The sequence below is a fragment of the Polypterus senegalus genome, chromosome 1 (assembly GCF_016835505.1).
Source record: "Polypterus senegalus isolate Bchr_013 chromosome 1, ASM1683550v1, whole genome shotgun sequence".
NCBI classification, from domain to species: domain Eukaryota; kingdom Metazoa; phylum Chordata; class Cladistia; order Polypteriformes; family Polypteridae; genus Polypterus; species Polypterus senegalus.
Window position 1 is genome coordinate 131,306,609 of NC_053154.1, and position 17,413 is coordinate 131,324,021.

At 39.2% G+C, this 17,413-nt stretch overlaps 1 protein-coding gene across 2 annotated transcripts in view; it reads right to left on the reverse strand.

Moving 5' to 3' along the window:
- Positions 1-17,413, reverse strand: part of hps3 (HPS3 biogenesis of lysosomal organelles complex 2 subunit 1) — a 42,487-nt gene that overhangs the window by 4,458 nt on the left and 20,616 nt on the right. The window contains exons 8-17 of one of the 2 annotated variants that reach the window (XM_039758172.1): positions 16,764-16,866; positions 16,489-16,676; positions 12,511-12,688; positions 8,893-9,123; positions 6,440-6,625; positions 6,210-6,240; positions 6,046-6,113; positions 3,766-3,873; positions 2,577-2,783; positions 2,103-2,193 (exon numbers count right to left, since the gene is read on the reverse strand). In XM_039758172.1, coding sequence (XP_039614106.1) covers positions 2,103-2,193; positions 2,577-2,783; positions 3,766-3,873; positions 6,046-6,113; positions 6,210-6,240; positions 6,440-6,625; positions 8,893-9,123; positions 12,511-12,688; positions 16,489-16,676; positions 16,764-16,866 — 1,391 coding nt within the window. Of the gene's footprint in view, positions 1-2,102; positions 2,194-2,576; positions 2,784-3,765; positions 3,874-6,045; positions 6,241-6,439; positions 6,626-8,892; positions 9,124-12,510; positions 12,689-16,488; positions 16,677-16,763; positions 16,867-17,413 lie in introns of both variants that reach the window. The other variant, XM_039758163.1, reaches the window with a different exon arrangement.

Here is a 17,413-nt window from a genome sequence, read left to right on the forward strand (position 1 = left end):
GCGGATCTCTGGACTATCTATTTTCATCATTACATTTCATTCGTTGCCATTTTTCATGATCGTTTTTCATGATTTATTGTGTGTGTTTTGTTTGCGCTTTGTTGTATTTAATGTGTAATCGCCGTAAGGGGAACAGGGGTGGTATCATTGTTTTTGTTTTACATTATTTGCTGTTTGATTACTGGTTTGCTTTGTTTTTGTCTCTGTTTGTGAGTGAGTGTGAGTCGGGCCAAGGCTGGGTACGTCCCTGGAATCTCCACCATAAAAATAAATAAATTGCCGTCTTCTTGATGGTGTAAATCTAAGCGGCACAGGACCGCTACAGCGTTATTCATTTCTCCTTGCTGCTGATTGACTGTGATGCATCCCCAGCTGAGTGTTCTTATGTTTTTTTTCTGTTTTGTTCCTCTTAAACATTAAACCACCACAACCGGCTATAGTCGTTTCTCAGTGCCATTTGTGAGCAGGCAGGAGCTGATCAGTCAGTGCCGTACATTCATTGAGTAGTCAGCTAATGACCACTGCCAGCCCCTTGTGAACAGGGGGGCTGAACGCACCCCTAGAAGACACAGACGCTCCTCAAAAAATGCTGATAGACTACTTTCACGTTGCTCCCTTACTTGCTGGGCTTACTTGTGGCTGCTCTGTCGCATGATATGCTTCTCGTGAGGTGCGACACTACGCTTGCTTAAAAGCCTGAACAGCACCTGTCCTTTTTGGATGATTACTTTGTTTCTCTCTCTTCCCCCCAGACATCCTTTGCTCCTGTTGGGGGTCCGGCTCCCATTGTGCTCCCCTATGATGTTTGTCTATTCTTTAATTGAGAACTAACTGCATACTGAGCTCATTTTACTTCTGAAAGAGACATGTTTGTCTGACGTGTTTGAATAAAGTCCCTGCCTCTACAATCTCCTGTATTTCTGTGGAATTCTGTGACCCAAGCGTGACACCCTGCAGCACTGCAGCCTTACTGTCCCTGGGATTGAGCCGCTGCACTAGAATAGCGTGCAAGCATCAGTGCTTACCTCTGTGTGCTTGTGTGCTGCCAGTTCAAGCGCAGTTGGCTCTGTAATTTACTGATGGTGTCAGTTGCACCTTGTACACAATGTTCCAGTAGTTTTTAAATAGTTTTTACAGTTCATTAGCAGTGTGTTAAATGATCAGTGTTGCAGTAATTGTGATGCGCTTTGCATAAAAAAAAGTGTTCCATTAAAATTTCAATTTTTCTTTGTGAATTGTGACGTTTACTTAAAGTACAGCCAAAAAGCATTTGCCGTCTGGGATGCATTAACCCTAAAGTATGTGGCAGTTTAAGGGTTAAAGCCCCAAGATGTCGCCGAAACACCCTGCACCCTCTAAGACTTCTGGCAATGAAAACATGCTTGCATGAATTACAGTACATATAGCGGTAACATCTGTATTTTACATTCTAGCACTGCGGGATACATAGCAGTACAGTATACTGGTTTACCTTTACATTCGTTTTTTAGATAATGTATTAAGATGAGTTTGAAATTAAAGTGTTTTGGGGGCATATTTAGGGTTTAAACTATAAAAATTGGCATCTTTTTTTTTTTACCACATCCAAAATTTGTGGTTTTTCACAATTCGCAGGTGCTCTAGGAACATAACCCCCATGAATTTTGGGGGTGTACTGTACTGATATGGTTCTTCATAAACCACCACCCACAATTCCTCTAATTTTAGTTTTTTTAAAACCATTTTCTATTCTGTTCACTGTACACCTCAATGGCAGATACTAAAAAGTCACAATCAAAGTGATTGTGATAGTGTTTCTATAACTTCTATAAAGAAGCATTTTAACTTACTAATAAGACTGTACACTCTGGATCAGGTATTTCTTGTCTTAACACAAGCTTTGCGTGGAATATGTTGAAATAAAGAGAGAAGAGTTGTGTATTCTGGAAATCATGATTATATCTTTTCAAATTTTCAATATATTTTAAGAATGTAAATTTTGGTGCATTCCCTTTTATCTGCTGTACGTTGAGTATTGTAAATCTGACTTGTTCAAGGCTGCATACCGCTCTGAAACAACAGTTAAGTTGCAAGCACCTTCTACTATAATTGTTTTAAAGTACCTTTAAGTGAAAAAAGTAAAATGTCACTTTCGTCTTCACTGGATTTTATCCTCTCGCAGAGTTCTGGTAAAAGTTTCTGCCACCAAAGGGCCTACAAAAGACAAAGAGATACATAATTAAAAGTAACTCTCAATCGGGATAACTTCATTTTTACAGCAACACATTTATTCATATCAGTAAATTTATTTTATGAAATACCTTTTTCTGACAGCTATTTTCTACTAATGTAAAATCACAATGCAAAAAAAGAGATATATTTGCATTAAAATCAATGTTACTAAGGACTTGCTAGGAGGATTTATCACACATTGTAACTGTCAGTCTGACACCTACTGCTCGCCTGTAGTAAAATCTCCTGCATGTCAAAACCCCAAATATACGTGTTGACCTGTGTCTAAAACTACTGGAGGTTGCTCAGTGATACCAACAGAAATACAGAGAAATATTACAAGAGGTAAACGGTTTGTCAGAGACCTGCTTATCGTGGTGGAGCTCATGATTTGCATAAAGCATGATGGCTTCTGGACACGTATCCAATAGTTTGACGATTGCGTGTTCACACTGTCCTTGTTTAGATGCACAGAGTACATGTACGCTAAAGCCAGCATTGTCTTTATCAGATAGATGTTCCAGCAATGGGAATATTGAGGACACCTCTAGAGAAGGGCCACACAACAAGGCCTGAAAAAGAAAAATTCTTTCAGATTAGTATGTTACTACATAGTATGTCTATTGGTATACTATAAACATAAAAAAGAAGAAATTGCTAATTAGATGAATAAAGGGTCATATTGGTGGTTTTTGCTTCTGCTTTAATCTTCACTACACGTACAAGTCTTAAGATAAAGGTGTTGTTTCTGTAAGAAAGATAAACTTTTAAAACTAGTTCTCTAGACTACCAGATGCAGTTTTATTAATACTGTACCTGAAAAATTCTTCTCACACAGGGGTCCTCAATCCCAGTCCTGGAGAGCCGCAGTAGCTGCAGGTTTTTGTTCTGACCTGGTTGCTTAATTAGAAAGCAATTCTTGCCAATAAAGCACTAACAAGCTATGAAATTAAATTAACTCTGCTATGTCAGGTCATTCTCATATCCTAGATTTTCTTTCCCTTTCTATCATGCAAATGATTTGAAGGCTAAAATGGACGAGTAATTCTCAGTCCTTCACTTTTTTCTCTTCATTTTTCTTCCAAGTATTTAATTAAACCCAATAGTGCAGATAAATACACACAGGTGTAAATGTAAATAAACTAAATGGAGAAATGCTGCTCTCTCTTGTCATTTGCATGTTATTGATAATAAGGAGCAATTAAAATAGCCGTTTAAGACAAAATTAAGCAATAAGGGCTCAAAATCACTAAAGTGAAGCAGAAGTGTTACTTTAGCAATAAGTGCTTTTTATTAAGCAACTGGGTTGGAGCAAAAACCTGCAGCCACTGCGGCTCTCCAGGACCGTGATTGAGGACCCCTGTTCTCACATAAACAAGTCTACTGAGAAACTGTAATATTAATCTCGTCTCACAAAATGAAGTTAAATGTAACACTATAACCTAAAGAGGATTTCCTTAACAAATTTTAAAAGGATAAAACTCCAGCAGTCCTATGAAATGTCCCCTCCTTAGGTTACACGGTGCATGTTGAGGTGAAGGTGTCCTCACACACCTGCAGCTTTTGTAAATCCTCCTGGTACTCATAGGCAATGTTGAAATGAGCTGGGGTGATGACAGTCACCCACGGAAATATAAGCCCATAGTGTGTGGAGGAATTTATCTGCAAAAATATAAACACATACAAGATATTCTCCAAGTGCAATTGTACTATAAACAGCAAAATGAACACTCAACTAAAACATCACAGAATTACAAGTACTGTAGAACAGAGGACTACACAAAGCACGACTCCATTTTTTCTAACTCTTATAACTAAGTGAAGGGAAGACGGGCATGATGGCACTGGTTTACATTTGTGGAAAAAGGAGCTTAAGGACACAAAGTGAGGGAGAGGAAGGGCAGCAGAATGTATGATGGTCTCTCAATTCACCACTGCAACTGGGTCAGGTGAGTCTAGGCTTGTTCGTGTAACGCAGTCCACTTCATGTTTTCAGTACATAAAGGAATCCCCATAGAGAGTGAAGTGGTCATGGTTTACATGACTTCACTTTGTAATAGTATTCCTCGTCTTGTGCAGATGATGTGTTTGGGGGAAGGTAGTTCTGGGGTTTACAAAGACCACCACTGTGATTTACATTAAGATGCTTTCACAGGTATTTACATGCCTATTTCTTTTGGGGGCAGGTCTTTTACCTGAGGTACAAGAAGCTGATTTTGTTATATTTTGTGTGCTTTAAAGCGTGAAGGATTATAAACCAAATTTCACAAAGCTAAACTGTAATCCCTTTTATTTTGTTTAGTGCTTTAAAACTTGCGGCTTTTAAAGATGTCTAACATTAAATACAGAAAGGACGTTTTAGTAGAGATAGAAGGCACTCTCACGGAAAGGATTTTTCTGTGGTGAGAAGAACAGACAGACACCTTTTACAGACAAGTAGGATTTAGAGAAAGTTCAAAACTTTAAACATAGCAACATTATATTTTAAGAAAGGTCAAGTGCTAATGGACATTTTCAGGACTTTCAACATCTATAAAAGCAAAGGCCTCCAACCACTGTATGTCTTTGTACATATGTTGATATGGTCCCAAAAGAGATGGGCTAGGGGTGTTCTCCGTTGTCCTGACAAGCTTTAAAAAACTAGCAAGGAGAGACAGAACCAGGAAGGAGGAGAAGGAGGAAGACCCACAATGTGTGAGACAGCAACACTAAGAGATTGAACATCGCACACATATAGTGTGGCAGCCAGCACTGTCTAGGACGGCTCCTGAAATGTCCAGGTTGTATAAATGATTTTGCCACACTTATTTAATTTGATTTGTTTTTGACACATCAAGTATAATTCCATGTTCTTAAAGTCAGTTTCAGTAGCCAGGGATCGATCTACTAGGCCACTTGCTTTCGACTGCTGCCCAGGCCACAAAGCACAGGGAGGGCCCACTGGTGGATGGACACACGATGCTTCTTTGGACTGTGCCCAGCCAGGTTCCATGCTTAAAGGCCTGAACGCCAGATGCTCAATGACAAGATCCTCCTTTCATGGCCTGGTTTCCCTTTTCTGGGCAAGGTTACTAGGTCCTTGTTAAATTTTGTTCATAACAGACATGTGGAATGCACTTTGTCTCTGACCTTGGATCAATTTGCCTTTGGTGACCCTACCAGAGCCCAAAACAACGTAGCTTCTAGGATCTTTGGGACACACAATCCCCTCCGCCACGATAAGGTGACTATTCACAGAGAGGCTGGAGTGATGGTCTCCATCTTTAAGAAAGGGGACCAGAGTGTGCGCTTTAGGGGGATCAATCTTCAGCCTCCCTGTCAAGGTCTATATTAGAGTTCTGGAAATAAGAATTTGGCTGTTGTTCAAGCCTTGCATTCAAGAGGAAAAAAAATGTAGACTTCATGCCATTTGCAGAACACTAGGTCCGCTTTTTATGCTCACAAGGATTCTAGAGGGTTCATAGAATTATACATGTTGTGGACTTGAAAAAGTTATATGACTGCATTCCATAGGGTGTCCTGTGGAGGGTGCTTCAGGAGTATGGAGTATTGGGCTTGTTTGGTTCCTGTAAAACCAGATTGAAAGTTTGGTTCACATTGCCAGCAGTAAGTCAGACATCCCTGGGAGGGGTGAGGCTCTACCAAGGCTGCCTTTCGCCACCGATTCTGTTCATAAACAGGCACAGTCAAGGGGTTGAGGTTATCCAGTTTGGTGACCCAGGCTCTGGTATGTGCATCCATATCATAGCCTGGGTCATGAATAGCCAAAAGCATTAAAATAATAAGTTACGTTTCTGCTTGCCTAATGCGCAAGATCAAGTGAATATTACATACCAGGTCTTCTGCTGTTTTTAAAGGTTTAATGCCGAGATTTTCTTTTGCAGAGATCCGATGTATATACACTGAAACCAGTTTAAAAAGAAGGTCTTGAATGATAGATTCCTGAGCTGAAGCCACCAAAAGTGCTTCCCAAAAATCAACTAGCAACTGAGGCTCACTTTCTGTATGTCCAGTTTCTTTGCACAGCACCTGAAACGTAAAATAGCAAACAAATTGAAATTTTACATTTAACAGGAGAAACTACCAAATACTGAGAAATGTACTTGAACCGGAAACGTTGAAATAACTTGACTATCTTTAAACATGATGAAGACATTAGTTTTACAATTACTTTATATAATGAATTTGTTAATTTGCTCTACATTGTCTTAATGCAAAAGTAACACACCTTAAAGAAGACGTCTGCTTCTGTAAGCTTCATTTTGCCATTTTCATGAAGTGCCACTGTGGCAGCTACCAGCAGCCCATCCTGTGTCTCTCTCAGATGACATGCCAGTGCAGTTGGTTTAATACCCTCTGGTGTACGATGAATGAGTAACTTTGGCTCTTCAATAAAACCATAGACCTGCAGCATCTGGAAAATACAATTTTCTATCAATGTGTACTCCATAAGGCTACTGGGGAAAATTCCAGATGTCTCTTAGGCAAACATGATCAAGTTTTATGCATGATTATAGTATGGGGATACTGCGCTACAGAACATGAGACAGGATGATGTAGATTCCATGTTCACGGTTTAATCCAGCTTTCTGTATGGTAATGTTGCATTATGAATTGTAACATTCTGAGCAAGTGCAAGTCAATACAGCACTGTAGCACAGTTAAGACGTTTTAAAGGGATTTATTTGAAATGCATGAAAACTTTAGACAAGTGCAGGCAATTCAGCCAAACATTAGGCAAGAAAGAAGTGATAATCTATCTTCAGCATAATTCCAGCAGTTGATGTTTGAAAACACTCAGACCACTAATATATACCACAATACTTGGTAACTTATTCCATCCATCTAGGATTCTCTGTGTGCAGAAATAATAATTCATTTTAAAATATCATCCATCCTTACTAACATCTTGCATAATTTTAAACACTTCTATCATGTCACCTCTTAATCTTGGGTTAGTTGAACTGTAAAGGCTCAAATCCTTCAATCTCTCCTTATAGATTTTACCCCAAACACCTAGAATAAACATTGTCTAAAATTTCTCAAGCACTATTAAAATGTTTTTTGTAATAAGGAGAAATGGATTCATTTTTCCAGAGGAGGCCTCACAAAGGCATTAAGCAGTTAAAGCATAGAGTCTCTAAACTTTATTCAACACTGTATGCCATTCAGCTTAATTCTTATTTCTATTTATTCCATTTGGTATACTCTTTGGATCCAAATCCTTGTCAATCCATCCAATTTAAGCCCTTCCTATCACGTAAATATATCTTAATACAATGGAGAACATTTATATATAGAGAAGCAGTAAAGAGTTTGACTGTTCTAGGGTAAGGTTTCAAAATGCTAAATTGTACCACACTATCTGCTTGCAGACTCCATAATAAACTATCACGTTTGGCTATGTGTTGAGCTGAGGGTAGCAGAGAAGTGTCTTATTATAGGAACATGGCTAGACGGCTCAAGTAGTTTTGTCCCAGACTGTCTGGTATTTCTCCCTTACTTATAATATGGTATGTGTGTGGTATAGAGGGTCCACAGCTCTCTCAGCAAAGGCCAGTTTTAAATAAATAATCACCGCGCTCGCGGCTTAGCGAGGGGGCGTGGTGGTTGTGGCTGAAGCAGTTCTCAGGGCGATCTGCGGTGTGGACGTTTCTCACCTAAGTGCACAGGTGAGAGACCGCTCACATCCATGATTGTTCCTTTGGCTGCTAATTTGTCGGAGCTGCTATGCCCTTTCGACATATATAGAAGTTCAAGTCGGCTAGAAGGGGTGGAACGAAAAAGAGATGGAAAGAAGAGAATGGAGGTTGTGGAGGAAAAAGCAGGAAGCAGTGAAGAGAGAGAGAGAGAGCCGGTGCAGGAGAACAAGCGAGCGAAAGCAAGCTTGCGGCAGCTAAGCAGGCAGCCTGGGTGTTTGGCCGACACCCTGAGGAGTAGCAGCTGTGGTCACTCCTGCAGAGTTTACCTTGGATTGTGGGAGTGACCAGAAGGCGGAGGACTCTTCACATAAGGCCGTGGATAGTAGCGGGAGTCGCGACTTGGTGTCCCGAACGTGAGAGCCTTGGTCGTTGGGGAATCCCAAGTTGCTGTTTGGTGGTGCCTACCGGAGCCAAGGATCGGAAAGGTGACCGACCAGTCAGTAGCAGAGAAGGTCAGCTGCAAGTAGGGCGACTCCCCTATTGAGAAGCCCAGACGGGGTAGTAGGGGAGTCGCAGGTATTAAGGCACCGGGCTCCTTGTTGCTGTTTTTTAAAAGAATGCATCCTGTTATATTTTAACCTCGTTATTTTTAAGAAGACTTTTTTCTATTTATTGTTTTTAACTTCCATGTTTTCACTTGCTTTGATTGGATTTATTTATTGAACTTTTGAAGCACTGCACTTATTTTGAACAATTTATTTTTGTTGTTGTTTTAAATAAAAGCACTTAGCACTTTTATACACCATCCCCTTGCTTTGTTGTTGCCTCACTGCTAAGCTCATCGGTAACATTACCGACGGTGTAGGGTTCAAGGGCTCCCGAACAGCAGATGGGAGCATGGAGCCGAACCCGCATCATCACAGTGTGTTAATGTTAATCCTCTCTTTAGGGGGAAATAATCTGTCTTTACCTTACATATAAAGTTTACCAATGAAGAACTACCAGATGCCTGTGCGTACCCCAGCCCCATCGTCCTTACCTCTGCATGACGATCCATTTGCCTTTTGTACAGCTGCAGATCCTTCATCTTCAGTGCAATCGCTGCCTTTGTCAGTGTAACTGTGACACTAGGGGTTATTGCCTCCCACTTTTCCAGACACGTGAATGTTGTTGCAGGGTTGCCGTTAATCATGCTGGGACTGCACACAACATGTGGAAGCTGACTAGGCTCGGTAGAGCTGAAGATGGTCAATACCTGCTCTGCTATATCCTATCGAAAAAAATCAGATTAAAATAAAAACAATGTGAAACTAATTTTTAAGAAAGGCTTTTCACTTTTTACTGACATTGTGTCTGGATATCTGAACATTCATTTATTCCTGTTCACAAACTACTTAATCCAATGCAAGGGTTTCTGAGAACTAGAGCCTCACTGGGTGTCAGTCATCTGTCAAAGAATACATCTTACTTATTTTTGCACTAATAATTATACAAAAAACAAATTGCCAGCTGCATTACTGCATGTTTAACTAAAGTCTTGTACTAGTGAGGACTCTGTCAAGAAATGGATGAAAAGCATTTATTTACAGTAGTGTATGTAGACAGCTGCACTAATAATTTTACAAACAACTATTTTTGACACCTATGACTTCATTTTCCTTTGGGAAATAGATACAATTTTATTTTGGAAGCCTTGTATAACTGCTAAATGAACAGTGAGTAGTCTAAGGGCCAGCAGAAACCAACTGGAAATGTGTGTCTAATATGTTTGAAGTATGGATGGATGGATGGATAGCATGTATGGACATGAAAATGGTCACAATGGCAGCATGAATTTCCTCTCCTAGATTTAAGTGTATGATGATTATGCAAATGGCCTTTGTAGATGGCTAATTCTCTTACTAGTTATTATCTAATGATCAGCCTGTTGATTAATAAGGATGCTTCAGAGATTTGTTCCAATGTGCCCTTCACACTAACGCAGTTGGCCTCACTTGATCTCCTAGTTCATCTCCAGACCTTCACTTCTGTCTGTCCTGGGGAATCAGCTTTAATTAGACAATCCACAGAAATGCTCTTAGGTCAGCGTATGAATACAATTTACCCCTGTACACCTATCTAAACGTGGTGTTCAAACTTTAACAAATGCAATCGCTGATCTCGTCACCCGAGCATGTCATATTACAACCTGCAGACTTTCCAGTACAGTTTCACATTTCCAAAACATTGCGACCTTGCCTCTTTTTCTGGCAGCCAGTGAAATGACAGAGTTGGTGTCAGAGCAAAGGCTTTACAAGTACAGGGAGTTCCGCCACGATCTCTGTCCTCCCAAAACCGCCCCACCCATTCTGTCATGATATGTAGAACACGAAATATTAAACAGAGAAGTTTCTCTGTAGTTTGTCAGGTCCAAGACACACCACATTCCTTATTCCTCGTAGTGCATTTTAGGGTACACACTCATTGGTTGTTAACTCTCATGCACACAGAACCAACCCCTATAAATACATGTTTGATTTTGTCAGGGCAAGTCTCAGACTGGTTGGATGGAATCGCTGGGTTGGTCAAAGTACCAGCCATCACGGGAGCACACTGCAACTGCCTCCGACTATGCAAATGAAATCTGTCACTGAAAATGACTGGAAAAGTCGGGTAATGTAACAAGATCAATGTATCAATTACAGGAAAGAATCCCTGGCTGAGTTGAAGGGGAAACTGGTTAGAAGAAAAGCCTACAGCCACACGAAGCCCCAAGACTATGGTTGGGAACCACTGGTCTTGGTGGATATGTCTGTGCCATGTCATGGGCTACCTTCTATAATTGCTTCCCTAGTAACTCTATGATAGCAGATAATACAAAACGTTTTTTTATTTCGATGTAGGACAAGGCCCAAAATTAAAATTTTGGCCTGTCTGTAACATCTAATTAGGGAGGAAATTAGATACAGAGAACACAAACTTAATGTAAGTAAATTCTATATGTTTCAAGGTGAGCAGGAGGGGCAATGCTAGTGAAGACGAACATGCTTAAGTCTACAGTCTATGTTTTCAAAATTAAGCTTAATCTGTACTGCAGGTACTGAGTTTGGTTAAAGAAATTAAAAACTCAAATTTATGCTAGTTGTTATGAAATTGACTGCAGTTATCCATGTCGGCACTGTGAGTATGTTTGATTTATATGGTGTCTATTTATTAACAGTGTCCATGCATCAATTACCCTAAATTTGGTGCTCAAGCAAAAAACAAAAGCTCAAAGCACTGAAAAGGCTTTAGAATTTACAATTGGAACATTTTGTACAGAACAAGAAGCTGGATTCACAATTTTATACCAAACTCAAGCTGTACAAGGCTTGAACCCACCCTCCTATCTCTGTGAAATGAAGGTGAAGTTCACTATGGTTTTCATAAAGATGTCAATACAATATATCTTCCAACGTACAGAAGCTATAATTATTAAGAATAACTTATTAATTAAAAGAACCCACACATTAAGACATCTCTGAAAAAGACATTAGGAGAATAATTAAAAGAAACATATATATATTGATATTAATAGCTTAATTTTACAACAATTGATATATCACTTGCTAAGAAAACAAGGTCAAAACCTACTGACCAGTAAAGTAGCAAGTCAGCAAAAGACGCTGAAGCTTAAGAGTGAGACAAAAGATAAGACTGCATTTTTAAAGGAACAGATAAGTACATATATCTCATAGACACTGTATATACATGTAACAACACAAGCCAACTTTTGATAATTCATCCAAAACTAGGGACAGAGATAAACTGGCTAGTGCTGCTGCTTCACAATTCCTTGGTCAAATCTGTGTCAATTTCATTGTCTGCATGGAGGGAGATGAATGCTTTCCCATGTTTATGGGAGTCTTCTTTGGTTATTTCACTTTTCACTAAGTTGATTGGGGACTCTAAAATGACCTGGTATGACTGTGTGAGAGAACACCTTGATGGCATGGCAAGATTCTGGCTCCTAACAATTTTGTAATGGAAAAGATTGGCTTAGAAAATGGATGGCGAATACAAGAAATATGTAAAGGCAGTATGCTAGCAGAAATTATGTCGACTCAACTCCCAGGCCAAAGCATCTTATACAATTAAGAGATACCAAAAATGTAGGGCCTCACATACACATTAATACCCACCTGACCTGAAGTTTATAATCATATAATACTGCAACTGTTTTTTTTAATTGCATTATTAAAGGCCACCTCACATTAACTCACTCATTCAGTGACTTTTGGTCATAGACTTCATTTATGTAATCTTGGCAAGTCTAAGGTAGTTGCAATTTACTCTTATGACTGCTAGCCATGTAGTCTGACATAGTCAGTAACCCAGTCTAAAACTTGTCCTGACTAAATCAGACTTCAGCTTGATTTTGTCTCAAGTCATAAGGGCTTGTACACCAATATACACTCCGGTACAATGCATATAATTCAGTTACGAGAAATAAGGTTCACGGGTCTTTTAGACCTCACAAAATAGAAGAGAGATTCATCTGCCTGACATCTGACACCCAAAATATCAACACGCCCCAGAAATTAGTAGAGAATCTCCAGCAGCACATGGTTTGTTAGGGTCAAAGACATTAAAATGTGACCCAGCAATTGGAATACAATCAAGTGACAGATGGACTTACCGTACTTAGTTCTTCACCTGTTTCATCACATAAAGAATTCTTCAGGTAAAACATAAAACCTTTCCCAAAAGTGTGTGTTTTTTGCGAAAAAGTTAAATTTCTATTAATAATGTCAGTCATACTCCACCCAGACATTTTGTAATAGGGAAGAGCAAGATGAGACTCTCTAGTATCAAGCCTAAAACAAAGTAAAAAAAAACCCAGATGAAAGCAAATTGATTTATTTAAAATATGTGGATAATGCTATATTGAGGACATTTAAATAACATAAAACACTTTTAAAAGTTAGCAGTTGTGCTTGAAATACCATATTATACACCCAAGAAAATAGTTTTGAAGTTACTGGTCTGCATCCTGTTTATTTGCTCATGAAAACGCTATGTAACAATAGAATAAACACAAATGTAAAACTGGAATAGTAAACTGCCATGTAACATTGTCAAGTCATTCTGTGGTATATTCTTCCTAGCTTCATGCATGATTAGACTTTAACTCTTATTTTTACTTTGGCTTCTTTTTGTTCTTTTTTCCCTGTCAAATTACCCCACATAGTTTCAGTTATATTCACATTGGAGCTCTAAGTTGTAGTCTTCTGCTCAGAGTACGTCTAAAGTGTGTTTGAGAGTCATTATCTTGGTGAAAGATACTTTTGTTTTCTTTCACTAATAAGTCAAAGCTTGCTTACATTTTCAGTAATCAAGTTTCTCCAGATCCCACACGGTTAGCTGAAACGCAACACCTACCAATGACAGTGCTGTCTCTGTCACAGACGTCAACAGTCAGGCATCATTTTACTTCTCAAAAACTCTTCTTCCTGTGTACTGCCACCTTTTTTAACCATAAATTTAAAATTTGGAGCCATCGTTCCATAAAACTTCCTGCTACTGGTTGTCACTGTATGCTTTAGAGTCTTTTATGTACTTAATAATTTCTGCTTCTTGCCTATCAGTAAGAATTGTTTCAGAACACTTTACAAGATCACTTATTTTAAGACATTTTTGTTGCCAGATGGCACTTGCAGATGCTAAGCAAGCACTTCACTGGATCTCTCAAGAATGTGTCCTTTAAGTGCTTTTCTTTAGATGCAGACAGCGTTTTTAGATCTTTCACTGCGTTTTCTGTCCTCAGCTAGCCCAGTTTCTCCAGATGTCTTTATGACAGCATGAACAATCAGGTTTGGTGTGCTGTTATTCACTGGTTGTAGCCTTCTTGATACAAAACTGCGATTTAAAGCATGTATTAACTGAGACATTTCTAAAACTCTCCTACAGGTACCCTGTTGTTGTGGTTATCATGCAGTACACCAGAGTATTTATTAAACTGATCCTCTAATCTCGAACCTTTACTGATTTAATCACATGTGCTGTTCCTAGAAATTACCAAATCCATAAAACAGATGGGCCTCGAGGACAGGTTTAGGAGCCAAACCAGTGCTGTTCCAGCCACCTCATAAGATATTAATACAGTTTTGGAAAACACAAGAAAATTCTTGTTACTCTTGTTTTGTGTATTTGTATTACTTCCTATGTTATACAGGGTTTTCGTGAGCAAATAAACACTGTTCAGATGACTCTTTTTAAAAAAAAAACATTTTATTTTAAAGCTAAACTGTTTTGCAGACCAGGGGCCTCATGTATAACGCCGTGCGTAGAACTCGCACTATAACATGGCGTAAGCACAAAAGCCGAAATGTGCTTACGCACAGAAAAATCCAGATGCAGGAATCTGTGTGTACTCCAACTTCCACGTTCTTCTACTACATAAATCCCAATCAGCGTGCAAAGTAATCATCGTGCACGCGCATTATGTAACGCCCCAACTCCTCCCATAATTACGCCTCTATGAGTTTGCAAATCAATATAAATCGCCCTTAAGCTCAGCCTTCTGTGAAAAGACAATGGGGAAAGCACAGGGGAAAATATAAGAATTTCAGCGAATACCAAGTGGAGGCAAATGAAAAACATACTATTTGTTCAAATAAACCGTGGTATAATCAACAAAAGGAAGTTGATCGACTGACATAGCGTGTTGGAGAAACTTGAAGGCTAACGTTCACAAAATCGCACAGTGCCGGAAATAAAAAAAGAAGTCACATATCAAAGTCGCCGTGAAAAGGCGAGTTGTAGCCCACTGTCTGAGTGTCATATGAAAGTTTATTAGGGTACAGAGAAAAAAGGCACACGGTGGGGAAAAAGCACGAAATGTCAACTTCAATCTCGACATTTCCACTTTAACACGTAGTTTATTTTGTCATTAAAGTAGAACATCATAAACTTCATCTTAAAATCGTTTTAATTACGATGTGATTTGAGAAACTGGTTAATTAAAGTAGCACGTTAAATGCTTTGTTTTGTATTTGATCTTCTATGTGCTCTGTGTGTGAATCACTACTTGCTTCTTAAACCGGCTCTCTTCCTCCAACTGGACACAGAATCCTTTACATTCGTGATATTACAGCTCTCTGAATAACTAAAATAATGAGCTGTATACGTGATGTCATTTTCATGATGATAGGAGTTAAAGCACGTTATTAAACATGGCTTTCACAGCACAGTGATTGTGTGCGATCTTCGATGAAATAATTTATTGCAGCAGTACTCAGGGGCGGCTCTAGGCTTGTGGTGGCACTGGGCAGAGGAAGAATCGGTGGCTCCTTCGCCCGCCAATGTCAGTAAGGTAGCTTATGCACGGTGGATGGCCACGTCCGTTGCAGACACTGCATAGCCGCCTCGTGCTCATGACACAAGCATTTAACTTTCGCCGAAATTTGTCGCTGCGTTTTTAGCTGTGTTGTTATTTACTCTTTCTGTTTTATATTCAATATATATTGGCGAAGCCACCACTGCAGTCCTTGCTATTCTTTCCCCAAATACCCAATCACCACACAATCAGCTCTGTAATAAAAGTTAAGCCATCTGTAAGCTTAGCGCCGATTCTTCAAAACGTTTAAGGAACATTGAAATATCTTCGTAGTACATGTTTAATTATTCTATCCTTCACGACACTCCCAGTGAAGAATATAGATTATTTAAATGAAGTTAAAGTTTTATCTGTATACTTTAATAAACACATTTTGCTGCATTCCATCTTAAAAATGATATCATCATCATATGTAAATACGCGCTTTATAAAGTGGCGCAGGTTGTGTAATATTATAACTGTAGTGCAAGTTTACAGTGAGGTAATTGTACTTATAAGTACAAACAGTTCTACAAGGAGAGCTTGATTGAGTGCGTTTATAGTTCTTGGGATGAAACGGTTTCTGAACTGCGAGATCCGTACAGGTAAGGCTTTGAAATGTTTTGCCGTGGCTGAGACAGCGTGTGCTTAATGCCGTATATCGATAATTCTCTTTCTGATCAGCTGCTGCTGTGATTCACACTCAGATACAGTGATATAAATACTCTGAGTGGTGCAGTGAGAGTAATATGGAAAAAGATGATCCGCTGTGGCAACTCCTAACGGGAGCAGCAAAAAGAAGAAGAAGGTGCAGTGAGAGTAACAACGCTAAAGCAGTTATGGTATTTGTAATACTATGGCTGTTCCCTGGACCATTATATTGTTAAAAGTTAATTACAATCAGATGCGTTACACTAATAAACAATATGCGGTTAGTTTCAGTGTATTTATAAAGCCGCGTCAGGAAAATAAGGAGTAACCACACAGGAACAGTAGCACTGCTTTGATGCTGGGTGCCGCCAGTCTGCAAAACCGAGCAGAGAACTTGCGTACGACAAGGTATGAGGTACCACGGAAAAATGCATGGCTTTACGCCAAGTGTAGGTTTTATACATCGCGATTTGAACGTGGAAAAGTTCTTACGCAACATTTCTGTGCGTACGCACCATTTATACATGAGGCCCCTGGTTTCCTTGAAATTTAAAATAAATAAAACAGCATAAATTAATGATAGAAAATATTAAAACCGACTGCCAACAGTTTGGGCTTTGCAGGACTTGTGTTTGTAACGATCAATACCTGCTGTAACAATCTCCGAGAAGAATGCAGCTCTCTTTAAATGCCACCATAAGCTCTTCTCTTTCGTCTGTTTTCGTCAGCATTGGGTCCATCAATGCTGCCCTCAGGAGAAGGTGGGCTTCACACAAGAGGTGGACGCAGTTCTGGGATTGGCTGTTGCTTGCACTGTATTTTTTACTATAATCAACCTACAAGAAAATTTAAGAAGAGGATATTGTAACTCTGTCCTGTCCTGTATGCAGGATTCAAAATGATCAGCAAGGTGAATACGTTACCATTTCCCTGTAGAGCTGAATAACAGGAATGTTATCCACAATGTACAGATTCCAGCCATGACCGCCCTCAGGCGTCTTTTTTTTAAAGCTTGCCTTTTTAGACCTATTTGAGAAGTTTAAAGAAATGGGTAATGTACATATATTCAAAATTAAAATCTGTACATTTATTTTTGACATATAATATTGAAGAGCATTTATTGGTGAGATGGATTGACATGTAGAATGATTTACACAGTTTTTCCACTCTTAAACATATTACGCATGTGATATAACCTTGTATGTACTATGAAATTTAACAGAAATTCACTGATATTTGATTCCTAGACTGGAATCTGCCCTTGTTATCTATATCCTTCCGGTGCTCCACTTTCTTCACAAATCCCAAAAATGTCTATGTTCTGTTGTTTGAAGACACTAACTTTTCCCGCTGTAGTGTGGATTAGCATCCTGTCCAGTTGCGCCAAATGTAGTCGGGAAAGGCTCTGGTTTCCGCAAACTTGAGATGGAATAAGCAAGTTGACAGAAAGAAAGGGTGCAACAGGAAGAAGGCATTCATGTAGCAAAGTGAAGACAGACCAGTGATTACTGTACAAGTAATAAACAGAGAAGAGAGGTGAACAATGTGATAAAAAGGCACGCAAATTAAACCA